This window comes from Epinephelus fuscoguttatus, linkage group LG19, assembly GCF_011397635.1.
Source record: "Epinephelus fuscoguttatus linkage group LG19, E.fuscoguttatus.final_Chr_v1".
In the NCBI taxonomy this organism is placed as follows: domain Eukaryota; kingdom Metazoa; phylum Chordata; class Actinopteri; order Perciformes; family Serranidae; genus Epinephelus; species Epinephelus fuscoguttatus.
The window spans coordinates 9,564,410-9,589,210 of NC_064770.1; the positions used below are offsets into that span (position 1 = coordinate 9,564,410).

The window sequence follows — 24,801 nt, forward strand, 5'->3', positions numbered from 1 at the left end:
TTCAGAGTTTAAAAAAACTCCCTACGTTGCAGAACCAATAGTAAATCTGCAGAGTGGTCCTTCGGTGGCTCGCTGAACTCTTCTGCTTGTAAACATAGTCCCACTAGAAACACGTGTAGTGGTACAAAATGGCTCAGCTGCAAGAAAATGCCGTCAAAGTTCAGTGGAGTATGCAGTTTGTCGCGTTTGCGGCGACACATTCTCACCAACTAAAAGAAACAAACATAATCTTTTACAAGGTCATGACTCAGTTGACTCAGAGTTAAATCTCTCGGCATCCATTTTCAAGCTCTCTGCATGTTTCTTTCCTTGCGGACAAGAAAAGGGGGAGCGCACATTTCCGAGAAGGCGTGTCCTTTTCAAAAATGCAAGAGGCGTTGCTTTGTTGCCGGCTGTTTTCACTGGTGTGTTAAACACACTTTAGAAAGGAGTGTCCCCAGACTATCAGAAGGCGGAGATCTCTGACTGTCTGGTGGCGAGACTATTTCATTCCCCAACAGTAGCTGCAGAGTCAGCGCTCCTTGCTTTCACACTGCTCACCAAGGTAAAATCATTACGCTATGTCAAGTCCGATCGCTTGTCTGTGATGGGCACAGGCAGCTAGGGTGAGTCCGAGTGAGATGGAACAGAGGGAAGCTTTGCCCACTCAGGCTCTGAGGTGGCGTCATCTTCTGCAGCTCAAAGCAACTTCTCCTTATGTACTAAAGTTTGTTTTGGAGTTCTGCAAGGTTCTGTGCTCGGACCAATCCTATTTACTCTATATATGCTTCCTTTAGGTTACATCATTAGAAATCACTCTATAAATTTCCATTGTTATGCGGATGATACACAGTTGTATTTATCGATGAAGCCAGAAGAAAGTAATCAATTAATTAAACTCCATAACTGCCTTAAAGACATAAAAACCTGGATGAGCACCAACTTCCTGGTGTTAAATTCAGACAAAACTGAAGTTATTGTTCTTGGCCCCAAACAACTCAGAGACTCTTTATCTGATGACATAGTTTCTCTAGATGGCATTGCTCTGGCCCCTGCCACTACCATAAGAAACCTCGGAGTAACATTTGATCAAGATTTGTCTTTTAATTCTCATTTAAAGCAAACCTCACGGACTGCATTTTTTCATCTGCGTAATATTGCGAAAATTAGGCCTATCCTGACCCAAAAAGATGCAGAAAAATTGGTCCACGCTTTTGTTACCTCAAGGCTGGATTACTGTAACACTCTATTATCAGGTAGCTCTAGTAAGTCCTTAAAAACTCTCCAGCTAATTCAGAATGCAGCAGCACGTGTACTAACAGGAACTAAGAAACGAGATCATATTTCTCCTGTTTTAGCTTCTCTGCACTGGCTCCCTGTAAAATCCAGAATTGAATATAAAATCCTACTGTTAACTTATAAAGCTCTAAATGGTCAAGCTCCGTCATATCTCAGAGAGCTCATAGTGCCATATTATCCCACCAGAACACTGCGCTCTGAGAACGCAGGGTTACTCGTGGTCCCTAAAGTCTCCAAAAGTAGATCAGGAGCCAGAGCCTTTAGCTATCAGGCTCCTCTCCTGTGGAATCATCTTCCTGTTACAGTCCGGGAGGCAGACACCGTCTCCACATTTAAGACTAGACTTAAGACTTTCGTAAGACTTAAGGCTTTATAAATAAAATTGATTGATTGATTGATTGATTAATAGGATACAGTCTGTAACTTTTGACTGATATCTATTGTCGGCAAAAAATGATGTAAATTTTCGATCCATTGTTAGCAGAGTAAGCACGCATTAGCTTGGAGGACCTGAATGTCCTGCTGAACCCATTTAAAAAATCTTGTAGTTCAATAAAGTGTTGCTTGATAACCCATATGAAAAACGGGAATGAATAGTGGAATATTTCTATTCAAGGCTGTAGCCATGGAGTCAACACTGGGGGGGGGGGGGCAAATCTGCATGCCCCCCACCCCCTCAAATACACACACACACCCTTACTTCCTGCCATTCCTGCCACCTGCCATACGTTTCTTTTTTTTGAACATCTAACACACCAAAGGGAACATGGAAGAAATATTATCAGATAACAAGTTGTGCCTACAAACCATTTCTGATCTGAATGACAATTATTCTTATATCAAGAAACACTGACTCATTTTTTGTACAAACGCTACCGTACCGTATAACTAACGTTACTTCTATAATCCGACTGATAACGTAACGCTACTCATTTTCTCACTGCTCTTAACTTACTTTGCTTCTTTTCTGAGACTGGCCAAAAAAAGCTGAATGTCTCTGCCACCCTTGCTCTTGCTCATGATGACTCACTGTGAAATTACGCATGCAGCACAAATGTTATGAGAGACACTTCCAAGTTCAAACTTGACGCAGGCTTGTTGTTAGCTAGCTCATTAGCTAGCTAGCTAGCTATTATAATGTGGTTACATTCGGTGCAACATTGCAAAACAATAACCATTCACGACATCAAAATTTCATAACACTTCACAAAATCACAATAAACAGTTACAATATAGCCTACGTAATGCTCATATTACATTCTCGTTTTCCACTTTTATTCAGTAATGAATAGAGAGACAAATTTCCATTGCCTGCCTGGAACGTTACCCATACAGCAGTCTGGCAACGACATTGATGGCAACCATGGTAACCAGCCTTGGCATTCTGCTACGGCAACTCCACTTGGACAAACCACACGCAGAAATGCAATTTTCGAACTGATAGTAATAATAACGAGGACTTGTTATGTTTAGTTATAATTATGATGATTACATTATTTCAGATGGTGGTATGTGGTTGCCTATCGTAGAATAGCAATGAAAAAAAAAATACTAAGACTGTTGTTTTTCAGTTACAGTTATATATATTGGGAGGGACATTTTGGGCATACCTGAACACTGGGGGGACGTGTTCCCCACAATGTATGTGGTGACTACTGCCCTGTTTCTATTACTACTTATAACTGACAAAATTCGAAGTTGGGTACAGCCTTAGTGTTTTTTGCACATTTTATAAAGCTAGACAGACATCTGTGTGAAAGATGAAACTGGTGTTAGAGTTGAAAACAGTCACTGGCAGTTACTCACTGCCTCCACATGGCCTCTGAAACAGAACAAGTTTCAAGTGAGCTGAAAACAGAAATCTGTGACACTGACAGCTGCTCCTGATAAACAATAAATGTGGACCAGTGAATGATGTTGAGCTACTGTCAACCTACTCTTCCTCAAATCTGTCTTGACTTTATCATATGTTAAACATAAATAGTGAGTGTATCAGTATACTTGTACTAATAGAGGCCAGGCAGAAAAAGGGGGAAATAAACCTGTTGATCAGAAACCACTGATTCCCAAACTGTCACCACAATAATGGGGCTGTAATTAAAATTAATGTTGTGTATTTGTGTGTGTGTATTTAGAGGAGCTTCTGCTGGAGGACTTTGGCTCCTATCGTTTCCTGATGGCCGGTCACGTGGAGATTCCCGGTCAGGAGGATGATGAGATGTTTGATGAGACTCTGGAGGCCATGGAGATCATGGGCTTCACTGAGGAGGAAAGATTAGGTACAAACTGATCATTTGAACCAACTCCACAATCAAATCCTTTATTTAAGCCCACTGCACTATAGATTTGCCTCTCATGGTAGGTTTAATAAAAGGAACATTCATCCATCCTTCCAAACATTTTCTAAATTATTTTCCACTTCAAAGACCATGTACTTTGAAGGGGAGTTATTGTTTTACTAAAAATTTGAAGGAAATGAAAGAAAAACATCAGAAAAATTAAAATTAAATTTTATTTATGCTAGGAACAGCATGGGGAAAGTAAAATTTCTGAAAACTTTTAGCTGGGGAAACTATTTCTAGAATAAACATAAAATTGTTGCAAATTTATGCACCATCTTGATTGTCTTCCTTCCTCTCCCTGGCTGCAGGGATGTTGAAGGTGGTGTCCACTGTGCTCCAGCTGGGCAACATCAAGTTTGAGAAGGAGAGGAACAGCGAACAGGCGACCATGCCTGACAACACCGGTAACCATTTGAAAATACCAACACCAGCAGTGTAAGTAAACCTCTAAATGTCTCTGACCTCTTCTTCTCTATCTCGTTTTACCCATCAACCCCAGCTGCCCAGAAGGTGTGTCACCTGCAGGGCATCAATGTCACCGACTTCACCCGTGCCATCCTCACCCCCCGGATCAAAGTAGGCAGGGAGGTGGTGCAGAAGGCACAGACCAAGCAGCAGGTAACTTGAAACCAAACCTCATTAACACTGAAAATAAAGACTCCTGTGGAATATTTCCCTCTGAAATATAGTTCAGAAAAAGTAGAAAGTCTCAGAAAAAACAAAACCAAGTAAAGTGTCTGAGAATTAAAGCACTACCTTTTTCTGATATGACATAAAACCCTTCTATCCCATCACTTTACAGCAACACAGAATTATAAAATAATCCCAAAATGAATCAGAACAAAACTTTTTTTTCTGTCTCTCTCTCTCCTTCTCTTCCTCCTCCTCCTCCTTCAGGCTGATTTTGCTGTGGAGGCTCTAGCTAAGGCCATGTATGAACGCCTGTTTCGATGGATCCTGGCCAGAGTCAACAAGACGCTAGACAAGAGTAAGAGGCAGTCATCTTCCTTCCTGGGCATCCTGGACATTGCAGGCTTTGAGATTTTTGAGGTGAGCACTTACTGAAAACAAACATTTAAACACTTGAGTGACTGTTTTGTCAAGTTTATGTCATTTTCTTATCACTACGACATTTCTCTGCCTCAGGACAACTCCTTCGAGCAGCTCTGCATTAACTACACCAACGAGCGTCTGCAGCAGCTCTTCAACCACACCATGTTCATCCTGGAGCAAGAGGAGTACAAGAGGGAGGGCATCGAGTGGAACTTCATTGACTTCGGCCTCGACCTGCAACCCTGCATCGAGCTCATCGAGAGGCCGGTCAGTGACAGGCTGCAGACACACATATGTGATTTACTTTAACCAGGAGTTCACTGATTTGATTATAAAACACAGAGTTTAACACCTCACAGTACTAAAAGCACAAGAGGTTAAAATGACTTAACATGCAATATGTTATCAGAGTATGTTATTCTGCAAAAACTGATATCATTTTAATTTTAAAAAATGTGTTACATTTGTGTGAAGTCCTAAGAAATTCCAGTAGCAATTACATTTAAAGAGTAGGGATGATAATGGGCTCTGTTTCTGTACTGCAAAAAAGAAGAAGAAAAAAAAATGATATCATTCTTAAGTTTGTAAGAGGAAGTAAAAAATGACTTCAGGTGGTTTTAATTGAAATCCGACACTTATTTTTATCAATAGACACTAATTTGTCTAATTAAGATCACTATCTAGCCACCATAATAATGTTTACATTCCTTAATAAGAACTAGATTTGAAGAGATCCTTCTGTAAGACTGAAGATCTCCATAAGGCCATTAAGAGTCGGGATACACCCCTGTATAACCTCCACCATGTGTTCATGAGCATAATTAACCTCTGTGTCCTTCACTGTCCTGCAGAACAACCCTCCAGGCATCCTGGCCCTGCTGGACGAGGAGTGTTGGTTCCCCAAAGCAACTGATGTCTCCTTCGTGGAGAAGCTGCTGAACACCCACACTGGTCACGTGAAATTCTCCAAACCCAAACAACACAAAGATAAACTGATGTTCACTGTTCTGCACTATGCCGGCAAGGTGAGGATCATTGAAGGCTTCAGGAATGAAATATAAACAGTTATAGTTTAGTTTAAATAGTAACGTCAGTGATATTCTTCGTGTATGTTTTAAACCAACACTGAATTGACATTATTTACTAACAAGTATTGTATATAATAGCCTGATAAATCTTCCTCCTCTGTACCATAGAACTCCACTGTTGTCCAGAAACTATTAAAAACACATCAGTGAGCCTCACTGTTGCACTGGGTGACATGTTCCTTCATTATGAACACACACTCTGTAGTTTATGTCGACTCAGTTCCACACACACCGTCCTGCTGCTACAAATACTCACTAGAGCAACAAATGTAGATTAATCCACTGCTGAAAATAGTCCCCAACAAATGTACTATCTCCTCCTGATTGATAGGAAAAAACTACAAAAGATTGGAAGCTGAAAATTTACATCTTCAGTAGGAACCAATGAGCTTGGGGCTGAGAGACTCACAGACAGGAAGTCAGAACATATTGAGTGACTTTGTTACTTTTGGTCTTTTGATGGGTTTAATCGACAGTAAGAAAAACACAGATTAATACCATCCCGATCTCCATCAATAAACATGACTTACATTTACATTTTCAGGTTGACTATAATGCAGCTAACTGGCTGACCAAGAACATGGATCCTCTGAATGACAACGTGACGGCTCTGCTCAACAACTCCTCCAGCACCTTCATCCAGGACCTATGGAAAGACGGTGAGTCTTCCATGACAGGTCAGAATGTCCTCATTTCACCACAAATGTCTAGTCACGGTAATAAAATGCAGTATAAATGTCTCCTGTGTCAGTTGATCGAGTGGTGGGTCTGGAGACCATGACCAAGATGTCAGAGAGTTCAGTGCCCTCCTCCACTAAATCCAAGAAGGGCATGTTTCGCACGGTGGGTCAGCTGTACAAGGAGTCGCTGGGCAAGCTGATGACCACGCTGCACAACACGCAGCCCAACTTTGTGCGCTGCATCATCCCCAACCACGAGAAGAGGGTAGGTCATCTATGTGTTTTAAGTTTGAGGTGATATGCTTTGCTTTTTCGCCCTAAGTGTATCCAGAACGAGGGATTTTTTTAAATTAAAGCCACAATGTATAGAAAAGACATTGAGTCTGCTGCTGTGCTGCAGGCTGGGAAGATGGACTCCAACCTGGTGCTGGAGCAGCTCAGGTGTAATGGTGTGCTGGAGGGCATCCGAATCTGCAGGCAGGGATTCCCCAACCGAATTGTGTTCCAGGAGTTCAGACAGAGGTGAGGAACAATCCAAGCAATGGTATAAATGTTGTCATTGTTGGCTTCTGCTTGTACTTAAAACGTTGATATGGTACGTATGAAACGCATCCATGGTTTGCAGAAATTGACAATGCCAACATTTTCTTTTGGTGACTTGGCTGTGAGTAAACTGTCTGAGACCACATTTATAAATTTATTATTATTAATTAGAGGTACTGATAACAACATATATAGCTCTGTTTGCACTAATAAGGACAGCATGTGTATTAATAATACACCATGTAATACATTTGAATAAATAGCCCTGCAATAAACATGAAGTTTGTTAATGCACAGTGTAATTATCCTGATGTTAACAGTGTTTTGGCCGTTCATTTTGGCCGTTCATTTCAAGGTCCAGTGTGTAAGATTTAGGGGGATTTAGTGACATCTAGTGATGAGGATTGCAGATTGCAACCAGCTGAATCATCTCCAGATTAGAATTCCTTCAGTGTTAACTGTTCATGAGGTTTTTACCAGAAGCCGAATTCGCACAGGTCTCATCCTCACCAAAACAAATGGACCAGGAGATTAAAACTGGTAAAAAAATAAATAAATAAAAAAAGAACACTGAATAAAGCAATTTCACGTTACAAATTAGTGTTTTCTTAGGCCCCTAGCCCAGCACCTGTTAATGTGTGCTCACTTTTTTCCCTGACAACATAAGATTCAAATGTTTAGGGAGTTTTTATCAAGAGCCAAATTATCCGCAGAGGTCTCATCCTCGCCAAAACAAATAGACCCCGTGATTTAAACCAGTGGAAATACTGAATAAAGCAGTTTCACGGTAAAAATTATCTGGCCAGTATTTGGTTCATCCATTCTGGGCCACTGTAGGAACGTGGCAGTGTAACATGGCGAACTCAATAGATGCTCTGTATCTAGTTACAAACCTCTCAATTCTAAGGTAACAATACACATTTTTTTAGGAGATTATACACTAAAGAAAACACTTGTGTATACTTGAATATATCCCCCTGAATCCTACACACTTGAACTTTAAATGCACTGTTGTAGTTCATCACTAGGACCACTGGAGGGCAGACACAACCATACAAACTTGAAACTTTGAAACTTTCAAAATAAAACAACCACGTGTTTTTTTGTTGTTGTTGTTGTTGTTTTTACCTTAAATGAATCATATTCATACATCATATGTCATATTTGATGTTACAGTTAATGAATGTTTTCTCATTTGTAGATATGAGATTCTGGCTGCCAACGCCATCCCTAAGGGCTTCATGGATGGGAAGCAGGCGTGTTGTCTGATGGTGAGCTAGATGGAAGTGAACATTTTTGTGTTACATATTACTGCTGGTACTTTGATTTTGGAATACTTGAATACATACAGTATTAAAATTAATGTTGAGAGGGTGCCCACAGTTACAGTTTACAGAACTTGAATGACCATGTCATTTGAGCATAAATTTGGTTGAGAATGGAGTTGCAAGAAGCCGAGGATTCTCCCCTTTAAGCACTTTCCTCTCCTCTCCTCTCCTGCAGGTAAAGCACCTGGATCTGGATACTAACCTGTATCGTATCGGTCAGAGTAAGATGTTCTTCAGGACAGGAGTTCTGGCCCAGCTGGAGGAGGAGAGAGACCTCAAACTGACCGTCATCATCATCGCCTTCCAGGCACAAGCAAGAGGCTTCCTGGCCCGCAAGTAAGACAATCAGTTAACCTGGAAGCTGCTACTTAAGTACAAGTTTAAGGTACTTTTACTTTAGTATTTCTATTTTCTGCTACTTTATACTTCTACTACACTACATCTTAGAGGGAAATATTGAACTTTTCACTCCATCATATTTATTTGATGACCGAAGTTGCTAGTTACTTTGCAGGTTCAGGTTAATGATACAGAATATTATCAACAAATAAATTATAATCTACTAATCTAGATTAAGATAAAACATTATATTGACCCTGGGTGGAAAATTCAGAAGCATCTTTAACTTCTTCAACTTCAACCTACTGCAACATTAAAGTGATGAAGACATAAATGCATCAATAATTATAATCCAATAATACAATAATTATTATTCTGAAATGCCATTTACCATTCTACAAAATGAGCACTTTTACTTTCAGTGTTTTAAAGACACTTTCATCGTAATACATTTGTATTTAGTTTTTACTTAAGGAAAACAATTGAATGTAGGACATTTGCTCATCGAGGAGTATTTTTAGACTGTGGAGTTGCTACTTTTACCTAAGTACAAGATCAGAAAACTTCTCCACCACTGCTTACATCTAGTCTTTCTTTTCAGAGCTTTCAGTAAACGTCAGCAGCAGCTGACCGCCATGAAGGTGATCCAGAGGAACTGCGCCTGTTACCTCAAACTCAAGAACTGGCAGTGGTGGAGGCTCTTCACCAAGGTTGCACACACGCACACACATAAATTTCCAATATGTTCACATACATACAGTTACGGGTTTATAGAGATATTGATAAAATGGTTACATTTTGTAGAAATATGATAATTATCATACACCTGGCAACACTGATTAAACATTTTACTTTGCTTAATTTAATGCAAAAAAGTTTTGACATGAGAAAGCACTGTCTCACACACACTAAACATGCAGTATGCTAAATGATATATAGTAAACATGAGTATATTAATATACTAATGTTAGTGTTCTAACATGCTAAGATGCTAAATGTATCATGCTAGATGTCAAAGCATGTTTGACTTGAAACAGTGGGGAAGATAATACAGAAATGAAATAGAATACGTAAAGGAGAATGAAATAAAACAAAATATAATATATTATTAGCATGTAAGTGTAACTTAAGGATGCTAACATTAGGTGTGATCAGGGCTGAATTCTAGCAGGCTATTATTTGCATACCTGTGCTGAGCCAGATCTGACAGTGAAGAACTGAGCCTGACAAACTGAATCTGACCTTCTTACAATGGCCACCATACACAGAGAAAACCTTTTCGTTTTAGATAATATTATGGCCTTTTTCTCTGGCACCATTATCAGGACACAATTTTACAATATTAGCTCTACTAGTGGTCAGAATCTGAATCAGAATCTCCATTTATCATGTATGGTGTCTAATGATTATTACACCTTTGAGTTATTGTGGCTATATTTCCTGTAAAGGTCATGAAACCATGCGCTGTAAATTTTAAAAAAACAAACAAGGCTGAGTTGTTGATGTGTTATGTATCCGTCTGTGGTTCAGGTGAAGCCCCTGCTGCAGGTCACCAGACAAGAAGAAGAAATGGGTCAGAAAGAGGAGGAACTTAAAGCAGCAAAGGAGGTGGCGGTCAAGACCGAGGCCGAGCTGAAGGAGATCACCCAGAAACACTGCCAGGTGAAATAAATGCAGGTTTTTAATCATGTTTTTTATCTTTAAAAAAATCTTAAAGAAGAAACTGAAGTCTGTGTTTGCAGCTGATGGAGGAGCGAGCTCAGTTGGAGACTAAGCTTCAAGCAGAGACGGAGCTGTACGCGGAGGCGGAGGAGATGAGGGTGCGACTGGAGGCTAAGAAGCAGGAGCTAGAGGAGGTGCTGCACGAGATGGAGGCTCGGCTGGAGGAGGAGGAGGAACGCAGCCACGCTCTGCAGCAGGAGAGGAAGGACATGGAGCAACAGCTACAGGTGGACACATCATTGTCATTATTATTATTAGTAGTAGTATTGTCGCAACTAACAATTATTATTCTTTATTGTTTGATGTCAGAAAATAGTACGGTAATTGTAAAAAAGAATCATGAAATGTTTTTGTTTTGTTCAACCAACAGTCTAAACCCAAATAATAATGATACATAGATTATTAAGTCATTTTTTGTTACACGCCTCTCTTGTACCTGAGCTTTACGTAGGTTTTTCACAGGTGTTTTGACTTTGTGACTTAAACTATTCAGCTTAATTTTTGGCTCATATTTCACCACATGATGCTTTCCTGCAGCTGATGGAGGCCCAAATAGCAGAGGAAGAGAACGCTAAGCAGAAGCTGCAGCTGGAGAAAGTTGCTGTGGAGGGAAGAGTCAAGAAACTTGAGGAGGACGTTCTGATCATGGAGGATCAGAATAACAAACTACAGAAGGTAGAAAGAGTTTGGCAGTTTTGTTTTGTGGTGTTGTAGGTGTTATATAAATAATGCACGCTCTACTCTGATTCTCTCATATCTTTTCAGGAGCGTAAGCTTCTGGAGGAGAGGATGGCTGACATGAGCTGTAACCTGGCAGAAGAGGAGGAGAAGTCCAAGAATCTGACCAAACTCAAGGCCAAACATGAGTCCATGATCTCAGACCTCGAGGGTCAGTCAGCAACAGACTTCATCTACTTATATCATTATTAGCCTGGGTTCACATTTACTCACGTCTGTTTAGATATATAAAAAAAAATGCAGCAGATAATTTACTGACCTTAATATTATAAATAAAAAACTGGCGATCTGTTTTTCGCAATTTTCATTCATAAGGTGTGCAGAAGAAAAATTAAAAGCTTCAGACAAGGGAGTACTTGTATTTCAAATATTATTTTAAATTTCTAAAGCCCTTAGAGTTCTAGAAACAGAAATCAAGCCTCTGAACTTTTTGACCTTGTTTTTCCATAACACCACTGTAAAAATGTAAAATGACCTTTTAAGAAGAAGTCTGTCCTCTGTCTTCTATCTTCTGCAGTGCGTATGAAAAAGGAGGAGAAGGGTCGTCAGGACATGGAGAAGGCTAAGAGGAAGGTGGAGGCAGAGCTAGCTGATCTCCAGGAGCAGCACGCTGACCTGCAGGCCCAACTAGCTGAACTCCGAGCCCAGCTGGCTGCCAAGGAAGAGGAGCTCCAGGCCACGCAGGCCCGGTCAGCAGAGGATGTTCCTTACTGCTAATAATATGACATATTGTTGGATAGAATAAACACCATAGTGACTGTCAAGTGATTCTTAGATCCCTGGCAGCAACGTTCCACCAGGTTTATCCTGAAAGTGACGCTAGAGGAAAGATCGTGAAGTCATTAAAATCAAAGGAGGGCACATAAATGGGCTCAAGTAAATTTTACATAATGGAATATCTTGTTTCCAATGGGAGGCTTTAGTTTTAAGGGTTAAATCACTGTAAAAGCTGCAGGATCATCAAAATCAGTCAGGATTAGCCTCTGGGAACATAAAATGTCCACAGCAAATTTCATGGAAATCTGGCCATTAGTTATCATGCATACAAAGCTGATCATTTCTTTTGAGGGTGGTACAAGAAGTCAAACAGCACCTGAAACCCCCTCCCACAGCGTACCTTTCTGATGATGGACTGGGATGGCTACGTCCCACAGTTTCCGTATCTTTCTGAAAGTATCTGAAACCAGTCAGCCCAGAACTTTCACCTTCAAATGATACTAAGTATCATAAAGTTAATTGTGAGGATATTAAGATGTTAAACCTGTAAAATAAAGCTTAATGGCCTTTTTGCTAACATGAAGGTGTAGATATTCTTTCAAAGGCTTCTACATGCTACCAGGAATAAAACTCTGGTATAGAAAAGTACAGAAATCTCCTCAAAAATGTTTCATATTTTAACTGTAAAAAAACTCAAGGTTGCTAAAACTCAGTATCCATGTGGTAGCCAACCTTACAAAGACATTTCTATTTAGACAAGAATGAAACTCCTGAAATTCAAAGAGACAGACGTAAAGATATTAGAAACTATAGTAGAACTTTTTTGTGTCAACAGCTTGGAGGACGAGTCCAATCAGCGTGGGGTGGCAATGAAGCGGGTTCGGGAGTTGGAGGTTTTGCTCTCAGAGTTGCAAGAGGACTTGGAGGCCGAGAGGACAGCCAGGGGGAAGGTGGAGGCAGCTCGGCGGGATCTTGGAGAAGAGCTGAACGCTCTTCGCACCGAGCTGGAGGACAGCCTGGATACCACTGCTGCTCAGCAAGAACTACGGTCTGAACCATCTGTTGTATACTACATATACCACCACTGAACGGTCCACACATTCAAATTAGTGTTTAATCGATTATTCACGTGATGTTGAGGTATACAAAGAAGTATAGCAGAAACAAGTTTTTTGTCTTTGCCTCAACAGAAAAAAGGGCGGGTATGTAAAAAACTTTCAATAAATGATACTAGACTTCAAAGTAAAAAGAAGGACTAGAAGTAAATAAAGAACCTAAAAGTATTACAACAGCACATATTTTGATTTCTAAACAACATTACCTTTTCTGCATTTAGAGCAAATCTCAAATAACGGACTCTAAACAATGTTAAAATCAGACTATAAATAGCATAAAGCTTCTCTCTGGGATGGCACAGCATTGTAAATAACAGTGTCATCTGCATAAAAGTGGACATTGGTAAATCAGACCTCTCAGCCATGTTACTGTTGGATGTGTTGTGGTGATGTCAGGTATTAAAATATGATATGCCACTGGTAGGGCGAAGCGTGAGCAGGAGGTGGCCATGCTAAAGAAAGCCATTGATGATGAAGGACGGAGCCATGAAGCCCAAATCCAAGACCTGAGACAAAAACACAGCCAGGCTGTGGAGGAGTTCAGTGAGCAGCTGGAGCAGGCCAAGAGGGTACACACAGACACCCACACACACACACACACAACATTTTTTATTAAAGGTCTCACATATATAAATTTAACATAAGGCCAGAGGTCCAGAACAATACCTGCACAATATACCAACACCAAAGTCATTAAATTGGTTTTGGTTTAATTTTTCTATGGAGAATGCAGATATGAAGGGAGCAAAAACTAGAGAAAAATTTAAGGAATAATTACAAAAGAGCATAAAAAAAATGCTTGAAATCACTCACTTACTATCACATCTCTCTGTCCAGGTGAGAGCTAGCCTGGAGAAAGCCAAGCAGGCTTTGGAGAAGGAGACGGCAGATCTGAGTGCTGACCTTAGATCCCTTGCCAGTGCCAAACAGGATGTGGAGCACAAGAAGAAGAAGGTAGAGGGCCAGCTGAACGACCTGCACTCACGCTTCAACGAGAGTGAGCGACAGAAGACTGAGTTGGGGGAGCGAGTCTCCAAGATGACTGTGAGTCATAGGATATTAATGCATAAAGACTAAAGCACTAAACTTCATATATGTCAAATACTATTTGCATTCAAGTGTATATAATGTAAATACAACACTGAAAGTTAAATAGTAGCCAACTGAAAAATAAAAAATAAATCAGCAGAAAATGAATGAATAACAGTTTCAACCAGCATTCATCTTTCTTGAATTTCATATGTTAATCCTGACTTAATTTATTACTGGTAGAATATAGTCCAAAGGACAGAGCTACATAATGTGGACTTCAACATACACCTGTCCTCTGTCTCACTCACATGTCCTTACCATCTCTCTGCTTTTCTGTCTCTTTGCCTCCACCAGATGGAGCTGGACAGTGTGACCAGTCTGTTGAACGAAGCGGAGGGAAAGAACATCAAGCTGAGCAAAGATGTCTCCACTCTGTCCTCCCAGCTCCAGGATGCACAGGTGAGGGACACCACAGATATATACACCAGTTTATATAGTACAATACAATAGTAGTTCTGTTTTGAAGTTCTGCTTTGAGCTAAATATAAACATCAGTATGCCAACATGCTCACAATGGCAATATGCTCATGTAGGTGTAATGTTTGCCATGTTTAACCACCTTACTTTGACATGTCAGCATGCTACTATTTGCTGATTAGCACCAAACCTCAGGTACAGCTGAGGCTGATAGGTGATTTTGTAGGTTTTTCATTAAATTTTGACCTGATGAAAAAGTAAAGGGGTCAAAGTGATTTCAAATAATCCTCTGGAGACTATGAATGTGTTACAAGGCTTAAAGTTCTCCGGCACCATGAAAGAACTCCAGCACAAGGCCATTTCAAATACTTAATCATATATCTGTGGAAAATATTCTTGCCTATTTTTTAACTGTCGCGTGGCAAGAATATGGCTGTATATGTATGTATACATATCTGTCTCCCAACTAGCAAATAAATTTTGGGCATATAAATTCTCCTTTCTTTAAGCCCTGAATGTTTATAAGAAACGGCACAGCAGTCCATCCAATGTCAATGAAAAACAGTTGTACAGGAAAAGTCAGCGAACCACCAAAGTTGTTAGGCTACATCCTCTGGTAACCAAGAACCAGTCTATAAAGTAGATGTTGAGATATTTCACTGAATAAGAGAAAACTGTGACCCACTGGTAGCACAAGAGGAATCACCAAAGTCAGTGGGGTCTGTCTATTTGGAATCATGTGTGTCAAAATCTCACTCATTTGAGAAAGTTCAGTCTTTATCACAGTGATAGATCATCATTGCCATCAACTGACACCTTTCTCCTCATCTCCTCCAATCTCCTTGTCCTTCTCCTCCAGGAGCTGCTGTCAGAAGAGACCCGTCAGAAGCTGAATCTGTCCGGACGTCTGCGTCAGATGGAGGACGACAGAAACAGCCTGATGGAGCAGCTGGAGGAGGAGACAGAGATCAAGCGCTCGGTGGAGAGGCAGGTCTCCAGCCTCAACATGCAGGTCAGTAACTTCAGACAGATAAGAAGTCTGAACTGTTCAAGTCAGTGAAATCAGTGGTGTTACAACTACAGAAAAGTAGATGGCTTTTTTTAAACCAATAACATTGCAGAGCACCCTGTTTAAACATGACAAACTCCACTTCGTGTTTAACCTTCTGCCAGCTGTCCGACTATAAGAAGAAGCTGGACGAGACTTTGGGGACGGTGGAGCTGCTAGAGGAAGGGAAGAAGCGTCTGCAGCGTGAACTGGAGGCAGCCAACAGCGAGTACGAGGAGAAGGCGTCGGCCTACGACAAGCTGGACAAGAGCCGGAGCCGGATGCAGCAGGAGCTGGAGGACGTCCTCATGGACTTGGACAGCCAGCGGCAGCTCGTCTCCAACCTGGAGAAGAAGCAGAAGAAATTTGACCAGGTCTGACTGCAATGATGAAAAATGATCACTTTGCTTTTTTTAGCTCAGAGGAACTACTGTGGGTTTGTCCCCTGGAAAGATGTTTAAAACGCTCACCTCTAACCTCCTGTGATCTCTTTTGTCCTTGTGTCCATCAGATGCTGGCAGAGGAGCGCGCTGTGTCCTCTAAGTATGCAGAGGAGCGGGATCGAGCAGAGGCAGAGGCGAGGGAGAAGGAGACGCGGGTGTTAGCTCTGGCCAGAGCGCTGGAGGAGAACCAGGATGCTTTGGAGGAGGCAGAGAAGACCATGAAGGTCCTCCGAGCTGAAATGGAGGACCTCATCAGCTCCAAGGATGACGTGGGAAAGAGTGTAAGAAGAAACTGAAAAATGAATGAAAAGGTATCAGTTTCCTTTATTACAGACATCATTTCTGATCTTCTCACCATCCTCCATCAGGTCCATGACTTGGAGAAGGCCAAGCGTGGCCTGGAGGCCATCGTGGAGGAGATGAGAACGCAGATGGAGGAGCTAGAGGACGAGCTGCAGGTCGCTGAGGATGCCAAGCTGCGTCTGGAGGTTAACAGTCAGGCCCTGAGAGCTCAGCATGAGAGGGAGTTGCACGCCCACAGTGAGATGGGCGAGGAGAAGAGGAAGCAGCTCCTCAAACAGGTGGAGTACAACCTGCTGCTGCTCCTCTTAAAGGGGACCTTTAATACTCATTTTCAGGTTCATACGTGCATATCAGAACATGTTTACATGCTTTAATGGTCAAGAAAAACATTATTTTCCTCAAACTGTCTGTGCTGGAACACCTGTGCTCACCCTCTGTCTGAGATGCTTTAGCACCTGTAATCACAGTTGGTTATTCTCTGACCTATATAAACATCCGAATGTGGACTTTGAATAAATTTGTGTTGCAGAATAAGTGAGTGCTCTCCCCCGCGTTATGTTATGACATGTAAATACAGTAATAAATCAAACTAAAATAAAGAGTAAAAGGTGTCTTACGGTCCTCCCTGCTGTTGCTCTATCAGGTGCGTGAGCTGGAGTCGGAGCTGGAGGAGGAGAGGAAGCAGCGAGGTCAACTGTCCGGCAGCAAGAAGAAGCTAGAGGGGGAGCTGAAGGACTTGGAGGACCAGCTGGAGGCTGCCAGCAGGGGGCGTGACGAAGCAGTCAAGCAGCTCCGCAAGATCCAGGTTAGCTCCAAAGTGACAAAAGCTGAACTAATATTTTTGACATGACAAAGTGCCTTCTGCATTTTTTTATTCCTGTTGGAGTGGTTACTCAGTGTTACCTAACAACAAGAGTCAATCTGAATCAAATGTAGTCGAAACCCTACATGATCTCCTCTGCTCTCCTCACAGGGCCAGGTGAAGGATCTCCAGAGGGACCTGGAGGACTCACGTACAGCCCAGAAGGAGGTCCTCAGCTCTGCAAGAGAGGCTGAGCGCAAATCCAAGGCCATGGAGGCCGACATCGTCCAGCTGCACGAGGTGTTGCAGACACTTCAGCTTCAAAATAAAAGCTTGTTGTTTCTCATTAATTATGATATCAACATATTTAGTTTTTTTTTTTATTCTGCAGGGCAACCTTTAAAACAAAATTACGTTTTTTTTTAAATTAGGGAAGGATAACATGATGTTGATTTGTGTTTCTAACCTTCTTAATACCACCATCAATGTCCTCTGTCTGTCTGTCTGTCTGTCTGTCCAGATGTTGGCAGCAGCTGAGAGAGCTCGTAAGCAGGCAGAGACAGAAAGAGACGAGCTAGCTGAGGAGCTGGCCAGTAACTCTTCTGGAAAGTGGGTGCTTTATGTTATTAACATGAACATTTTAGGTTTCATGAACCAGAGAAACAAAAACACTTAAACAAGCATTGTAAACAAGAAGCTTCTTTTTGTTACAGAAAGTTACAGATAGAGGGGAGATTGGTTGACTGGTAAAAGGAGACGCACATTATTTAATGATGCTTCAGATGTTTGACACTACTAAGGACACGTCATAGAAATGTAGCCAGTGATTGTTAAGATGTTTGTTCAAGAGTGTAAGAGTGCAGAGTTCAGTTTAACATGTTTTACTGTGGCCAAAGTCATCAGACTTGTAAAACATAATAAAAGTTTTGTGATGCTAACAGGAAATAGCAAGTAAAAATCAATCTGAATGTTTGAATTTAAATTACCAAGAGTTTACAGTGCCTGAGGATATATTCATTTTTTAATTTTACTATTTAAATTTCACCCGTTTCCAAGTTTGCAGTGCATTCTTTTTTTGTGGAAAAGGGCTTGAAGGGGCAAATGCAATCTGTCATCATCTCTTCTCATAGTTACTCTCCAACCTCTTCCTTTATCTGAACCCATCTCTCTATTCTCATCCCTCCTCCTGTTCAGATCACTGCTGTCTGATGAAAAGCGTCGCTTGGACACTAAGATCAGTCAGCTGGAGGAGGAGCTGGATGAAGAGCAGGCCACCGTGGAGAGCCTCAATGACCGGCTGAGGAAGAGCCAGCAGCTGGTAGGTCCGGGTTACTACTAGACTAGGGAGGGTTTAAAGAGGACGGGCTGTGGCTCTAAGTGGTGTTCCTTTTGTCTGATTGCTTCCTTCTGACGTCTGTTGTGCAGGTGGATCAGCTAGGTGCGGAGCTGGCAGCAGAGAGATCCTCCTCTCAGACCAGGGAAGGATCCAGGCAGCAGCTGGAGAGACAAAACAAAGACCTGAAGGCCAAACTGCAAGAGATGGAGGGCCAGGGCCGCTCCAAACTCAAATCCTCCATCGCCGCCCTGGAGTCCAAACTGAGGGAGGTGGAGGAGCAGCTGGAGATTGAGAGCAGGTACTGGTGCATGGTGGGACATGTTAAATTCCAGTGAACACAGAACCAGTGCAACAAAGAGACACATACATAAGATAAACTGCACTAAAACACAGTAAGAAGATGCATCAGCATTAAATCGCCTCTCAAAACTTCTCTTTTAAAAAAAGAGGAGGCACAAGGTTCCATTTCCAACATGTTTTAGCTTTTTTATTTTCATGTTATTATATTTATCTTGAGCGTTACAATGATTATATTGTGTTAATTATGTTGTGTAGAGAGCGTCAGGCCAATGCCAAGAATCTGCGTCAGAAAGAGAAGAAACTGAAGGATTTAACCATCCAGATGGAGGATGAGAGGAAGCAGGCTCAGCAGTACAAAGACCAGGTAACTCTGATGATGATGTTAGCACTTACAATAAAAACAGAAGTAACAAAGGCATCATGTTTAATTTAATAAATTTCAAAAACTGTTGTTCCCATTAGTCACTTGGACACAAAAACATGGGAAAATTGTGTCCAAGTTGCAAAACACCAAACTTACCCTTTAACAATAAAGTCAAGGAGTTGCATAGATATTTTAACAACTTTATATTTAAAATGAGATTTGTCTCGGTCTCTGAGAAAGTACACAAAAAATTAACACTATCCCTGCCACAGTATCTTACTTATTTATATTTGTTCATTAAATTATTTTACATTTAGACTTAATTATAAACTATTAATTAATCCTTTCAGTCATTTTTCCAAGCAAATATGTAAAACAGTTGATGGCTCAAGCTTCTCAGATATGAAGATTTGGTACTTTTTTTTTCATGTATTATAGTAAACTCAATATATTTGAGTTTGGCACTGTTGTTTAGTCAAAACAAGCTTTTGAAGATGTCACTTTTGACCCTGGAAAATTATGCTGGGCATTGATCTGTGCGGAGTTTGCATGTTCTCCCCATGTCAGCGTGGGTTCTCTCCGGGCACTCCGGCTTCCTCCCACAGTCCAAAGACATGCAGATTGGGGACTAGGTTAATTGGTGACTCTAAATTGTCCGTAGGTGTAAATGTGAGCGTGAATGGTTGTTTGTCCCTATGTGTCAGCCCTGTGATAGTCTGGCGACCTGTCCAGGGTGTACCCTGCCTCTCGCCCGATGTAGCTGGGATAGGCACCAGCCCCCCCGCGACCCTCAAGAGGATGAAGCGGTTAGAAGATGAATGAATGAATAAGAAGATAATCTCTGATAAACTCTGATGATGATGTTAGCACTTACAATAAAAACAGAAGTAACAAAGGCATCATGTTTCTGTCATTTATGATGCTTTCAGTCATATACCTGTACAGAAAAGTTTCTCTGCTCTGCGCAGGCAGAGAAGAGCAACATGCGGGTAAAGCAGCTGAAGCACCAGCTGGAGGAGGCGGAGGAGGAGGCTCAGCGCGTGACAGCAGCTCGCAGGAAACTGCAGAGGGAGCTGGAGGAGGCGAGCGAGGCCAATGATGCTCTCAGCAGAGATGTGGCTTCACTCAGGAGCAAACTGAGGTGTGTAGGGCCCGCTGAATTCTGAATTCTGGGATTGAGTGGTAGGGTGACAGGTGGAGCTGTGTGGAACCACTGGGATACACTACTGTAATACTAATTTAAAAAATTACAATAAAATATGTGATTAATTAGAACATCTATCATAGTGAAGTTCTGCTCTGTAGTTAGATTTCTGATTGGAATTTTCACGCAGAAAATATATCTGTGAGTATATTTATTTGTTTAACACATTGAAATTTTTGAACAAGACTGAGTTTTTGAAAGAGTTGTTTACAAGATATGTGCTGTGCGTAACATAACGTTTTCATTGCTCTCCAGTAAAGTGGACACAGTTAGTTGAATAATCATTTAGTTACTAGAAAATTAACTGGCAACTATTCTGATAATCAGTAATTGTTTGAGTTATTTTTAAGCAAAAATGCCAAATATTTTGTGGACACAGCTTTTCAGATGTGAAGATTTGTTTAGTGTCATAGTAAAGTGAATATCTTTGACCACCAAAATCTAATCAGTTCATCTCTGAGTCCAAGTGGACGTTTTTGCCAAATTTTAAGAAATTTCTTGAGATTTCACGTTCACGAGAATGAGACAGACGAGGTCACAGTGACCCTGACCTTTGACCCATGACCACCAAACTCTAATCAGTTCATCTCTGAGTCCAAGTGGACGTTTGTGCCTAATTTGAAGAAATTCCCACAAGGTTTTCTTGAGATATCACATTCTTGAGAATGGGACAGACAGACAACCAGAAAACATAATGCCCCTGACCCTGGCTTTTGTTGATGCAGAGGCAAAAAAATAAATAACTAAATCAACAGAAGATAAATAAACAAAATTATGTTATCATTATGAAAATCATTAGAGAAAGTCCTTGATTAGAATGTTGGAAGAGAGGGAAAGCCAGCAAAATAAATACTGCAAATATATCAGATTAAGAATTACACTTAGCTGCTGTGAGCCCCAACATTGTTTTTTGGAGTTCATCATCAGTTCATCAGCTCATCAATTTAATATTTCATCTCAAAGTTAAAAAGAAGTATAACTTTTTAAAAAATCTTGTTGTCTCATTTCAATACTGTTACGCAAGAAACACAATTAGTAAACTATTATTAACTATATCCAGTTCCACCTGCTGTAGTAAACGTGATGGTTTTGCAATGATTAAAAAAAAAAACATTAATCCAAATTCTTTGTAATTAAAGTTTTAAACTATTGTAGTGTCTGAGAAAAGAACTGTTAAGGCATGAGATTATTTGTGATTTTAAATTTCCTCTTCCTCCTTTCATTTCCTGTTTCACGCCTGTCCTCAGACACCACTGATCTGCAAACTGTCCTCAAAGCTTCCTGGAAAAATTCTCTTTCTTACTTCCATTTCCTCACCACTCTTTTAATTTCTTCAGTTTACACCTGCTGCAAGATTTCAGGGGCTTCAACTTTTTTTATTTATTTTATTTAATCTCGCTTTGCAATAAGCCACCTCCCTCTATCCTTCCATCTTCTTCTGACCCTCCTCTTCCTCCTCTTTCTCCTCCTCCTGATGTGTCGGGTGTTCCCAGGCGTGGCGGTGGCAGTGGGGAGGCGGTGTTCAGCAGCCCTAGCCCTCGGAGCAGCAGCGGTGGTGGTGGCAGCCTGAGCAGCAGCAGCATGAGGAGCTTGGGGCTGGGAGGGAGTATCAGCCGGAGGAGCACCACCATCAAGGAGAACTCAGTGGAGCTGCAGGAGGAAGAGCCTCCGTCCCGGTCTCCGTCTCCTCCCATGGAGCCCCATGGGGAGGTCTACACCTACTCCCCTGATGAGTAGAGGGGTGTCACTCAAGTAAAGCTGGCAGAACCTGCCCCAGAAATAGTTTCACACTTTTATATTAATTATTTGAACGTTTAGTTTAAAGGGTAAGTTCAGTATTTTTCACCATGCACCCTATTTCCTGAATTTTTGTGTCAAAGCAATTTTTGAAATTGTTCCAGTATTAAGTGAGAGTGCTGAAGCCAGCAACAGGCTGTAATGTAAACAACAATGTTTGCATTGTCAATTGACATCATTAAAAGTGCTTGTTTTTGCCACTGACAGGTTCAGATTATTATTCGAAGTCTCTGACAATGAGATAGACCTTTTTGTTAAAGAGAACGATACTTTTTGTTTAACCATAAAAAAACAGAAAATCTCTATCGGCAAACCCACCAGACTCTATTTAAATAAATAATTGTTTTGTTATCGTGAAAGTCGCCAGAAACAAAGTAAAACTCACAAATAAATGCCTTGGTTCGATAGATGTGAAAATATTCTCGCTCTTTCCTCACTAAAATTACTGTTTACTTAAATAGAGTCTGGTGGGTTTGGTGATGGTGATTCTGCGGCTTTTTCTGATTAAACAAAAAGGTCTGTCTCTGAGGAGATCCTTTACAAAATGTTGATAGATGGTTAAAAAATAATCTGAACCTGTCAGTGACAAAAACAAGTGGTTTTAGTGGGCATACATTGATGGTTCAAACATGCTCTGTGTGTTTAACTGATGCCGTCTCTCTCTCTCTATATACTGGGCCAATTTCAAAAACTGTTGTTCCCATTAGTCACTTGGACACAAAAACATGGGAAAATTGTGTCCAAGTTGCAAAACACCAAGCTTACCCTTTAACAATAAAGTCAAGGAGTTGCATAGATATTTTAACAACTTTATATTTAAAATGAGATTTGTCTCGGTCTCTGAGAAAGTACACAAAAAATTAACACTATCCCTGCCACAGTATCTTACTTATTTATATTTGTTCATTAAATTATTTTACATTTACACTTAATTATAGACTATTAATTAATCCTTTCAGTCATTTTTCCAAGCAAATATGTAAAACAGTTGATGGCTCAAGCTTCTCAGATATGAAGATTTGGTACTTTTTTTTTTTCATGTATTATATTAAACTCAATATATTTGAGTTTGGCACTGTTGTTTAGTCAAAACAAGCTTTTGAAGATGTCACTTTTGACCCTGGAAAATTATGCTGGGCATTGATTACTACTATCTGACATTTGATAGACAAAATAATTAATTAATATAAGAAGATAATGGGCGGCACGGTGGTGTGGTGGTTAGCACTCTCACCTCACAGCAAGAGGGTTGCCGGTTCGATCCCGGGTGTGGGAGCCCTTCTGTGTGGAGTTTGCATGTTCTCCCCGTGTCAGCGTGGGTTCTCTCCGGGCACTCCGGCTTCCTCCCACAGTCCAAAGACATGCAGATTGGGGACTAGGTTAATTGATAACTCTAAATTGTCCGTAGGTGTGAATGTGAGCGTGAATGGTTGTTTGTCTCTATGTGTCAGCCCTGCGATAGTCTGGCGACCTGTCCAGGGTGAACCCTGCCTCTCGCCCGATGTAGCTGGGATAGGCTCCAGCCCCCCCTGCGACCCTCAAGAGGATGAAGCGGTTAGAAGATGAATGAATGAATAAGAAGATAATCTACAAATTCTATGATATGAAAAACACATAAGAATTAAAAAACACAAGTTTAAATCTACTATAATTTTTAAAAGTCTTTGGTTGTAGCTCTATAAAATACAATATTTTTCTTGTCCTGACTACATGATCATGTGATGATCTTCGGTCAGAAATGTTTCACTTCTTGGTGAGCCATTACATTACCATGTGAAAATGCTTCAGATGTGTCACTACCCATGAGCCTCAGCTGCTGTAACTAGGCGGAATACTTCAGTCAGACATATTCAGGAACAGAAACTATTTATTAGTTTTAATTTAAATTATTGTTTCATTGTATTGAATTGTTGGCAAGAAATATCAGTAGACTCGATCCAGTTTTCCTACAAAACAAACATCAGCTCATCATCAGCATCGCTGACACACCAAACAATTATCTGCTCCACAATGTCCTCCCTCTTCTTTCTAGCTTCAACAGAAAACAAAACATAGTTCAGGAAGCCCACCTGAACGGTGTCAGTTACACTGTTCTGCTCATGGTGTGTGTTTAATCTGAGGTCCACTTTTGAAATGCCTAACAAGTGAACCTAAAATTATTAAGACACATGCTGGTCTCTCATTCAGTCCACCATTTTATTTTTTTAATTTTAAATCTTGCAGTAGGTTCTCTCTATAGCCAAAGAGCTTTATCACGTCCTCTGACTTTAACATGATGTAGCTCACACTGGCATCAGCTGTTACTAAAACTGATTTTACTCTGTTTATTTTTATCTGGGGAAATGAATCTCAATATTTAACAAAATAATTATCATGCAGTGAGCACAAAGAATGGGGTATGAATAAAAACAGACTTTTAACTCCTAAAATAAAGTTTACAAGGTAAAATGGATACAAAATGATCTCCAAAATAAAATGCTGCAACCAGAATCTGATTCCCAGCTTAATTTTTCAAGAGTTCAAGAGGATTTACAAAGTGAAGTCAAGAAAAAGAAGTAATTATTATTTTCAGTGTCTGTGGATTAATATTACATAATTTATGTGAATTTAATATATTTACTTTTATTTATATTCCAGGTAGATTAAATAATTTCAACTGTATTAGTTTCAGTTTGTGCTGGTACATTTGAGTCACTGAGCAAAGTGACTGTTTTCCAAAAAAATATTTTCAGGATCCCATTCCTCTTCTTAA

At 40.6% G+C, this 24,801-nt stretch overlaps 1 protein-coding gene across 2 annotated transcripts in view; it reads left to right on the forward strand.

The window, feature by feature from the left end:
* Window positions 1–23,085, forward strand: part of LOC125879541 (myosin-11-like) — a 35,498-nt gene extending 12,413 nt beyond the window's left edge. For both annotated transcript variants that reach the window (XM_049561482.1, XM_049561483.1), the window contains 33 exons: window positions 3,414–3,557; window positions 3,929–4,024; window positions 4,120–4,238; window positions 4,518–4,670; window positions 4,767–4,940; window positions 5,525–5,698; window positions 6,306–6,420; window positions 6,513–6,706; window positions 6,842–6,963; window positions 8,186–8,255; window positions 8,488–8,648; window positions 9,253–9,361; window positions 10,182–10,313; window positions 10,394–10,600; window positions 10,911–11,048; window positions 11,139–11,262; window positions 11,629–11,800; window positions 12,664–12,876; window positions 13,368–13,512; window positions 13,781–13,987; window positions 14,330–14,434; window positions 15,312–15,464; window positions 15,626–15,874; window positions 16,012–16,224; window positions 16,312–16,524; window positions 16,890–17,051; window positions 17,220–17,348; window positions 17,569–17,657; window positions 18,243–18,366; window positions 18,474–18,682; window positions 18,940–19,048; window positions 20,017–20,189; window positions 21,746–23,085. In XM_049561482.1, the coding sequence (XP_049417439.1) occupies window positions 3,414–3,557; window positions 3,929–4,024; window positions 4,120–4,238; window positions 4,518–4,670; window positions 4,767–4,940; window positions 5,525–5,698; window positions 6,306–6,420; window positions 6,513–6,706; window positions 6,842–6,963; window positions 8,186–8,255; window positions 8,488–8,648; window positions 9,253–9,361; window positions 10,182–10,313; window positions 10,394–10,600; window positions 10,911–11,048; window positions 11,139–11,262; window positions 11,629–11,800; window positions 12,664–12,876; window positions 13,368–13,512; window positions 13,781–13,987; window positions 14,330–14,434; window positions 15,312–15,464; window positions 15,626–15,874; window positions 16,012–16,224; window positions 16,312–16,524; window positions 16,890–17,051; window positions 17,220–17,348; window positions 17,569–17,657; window positions 18,243–18,366; window positions 18,474–18,682; window positions 18,940–19,048; window positions 20,017–20,189; window positions 21,746–21,989 (5,141 nt within the window). In that variant the 3' untranslated portion in view covers window positions 21,990–23,085. The remainder of the gene's footprint in view (window positions 1–3,413; window positions 3,558–3,928; window positions 4,025–4,119; window positions 4,239–4,517; window positions 4,671–4,766; window positions 4,941–5,524; window positions 5,699–6,305; window positions 6,421–6,512; window positions 6,707–6,841; window positions 6,964–8,185; window positions 8,256–8,487; window positions 8,649–9,252; window positions 9,362–10,181; window positions 10,314–10,393; window positions 10,601–10,910; window positions 11,049–11,138; window positions 11,263–11,628; window positions 11,801–12,663; window positions 12,877–13,367; window positions 13,513–13,780; window positions 13,988–14,329; window positions 14,435–15,311; window positions 15,465–15,625; window positions 15,875–16,011; window positions 16,225–16,311; window positions 16,525–16,889; window positions 17,052–17,219; window positions 17,349–17,568; window positions 17,658–18,242; window positions 18,367–18,473; window positions 18,683–18,939; window positions 19,049–20,016; window positions 20,190–21,745) is intronic.
* Window positions 23,086–24,801: the final 1,716 nt, after the last annotated feature.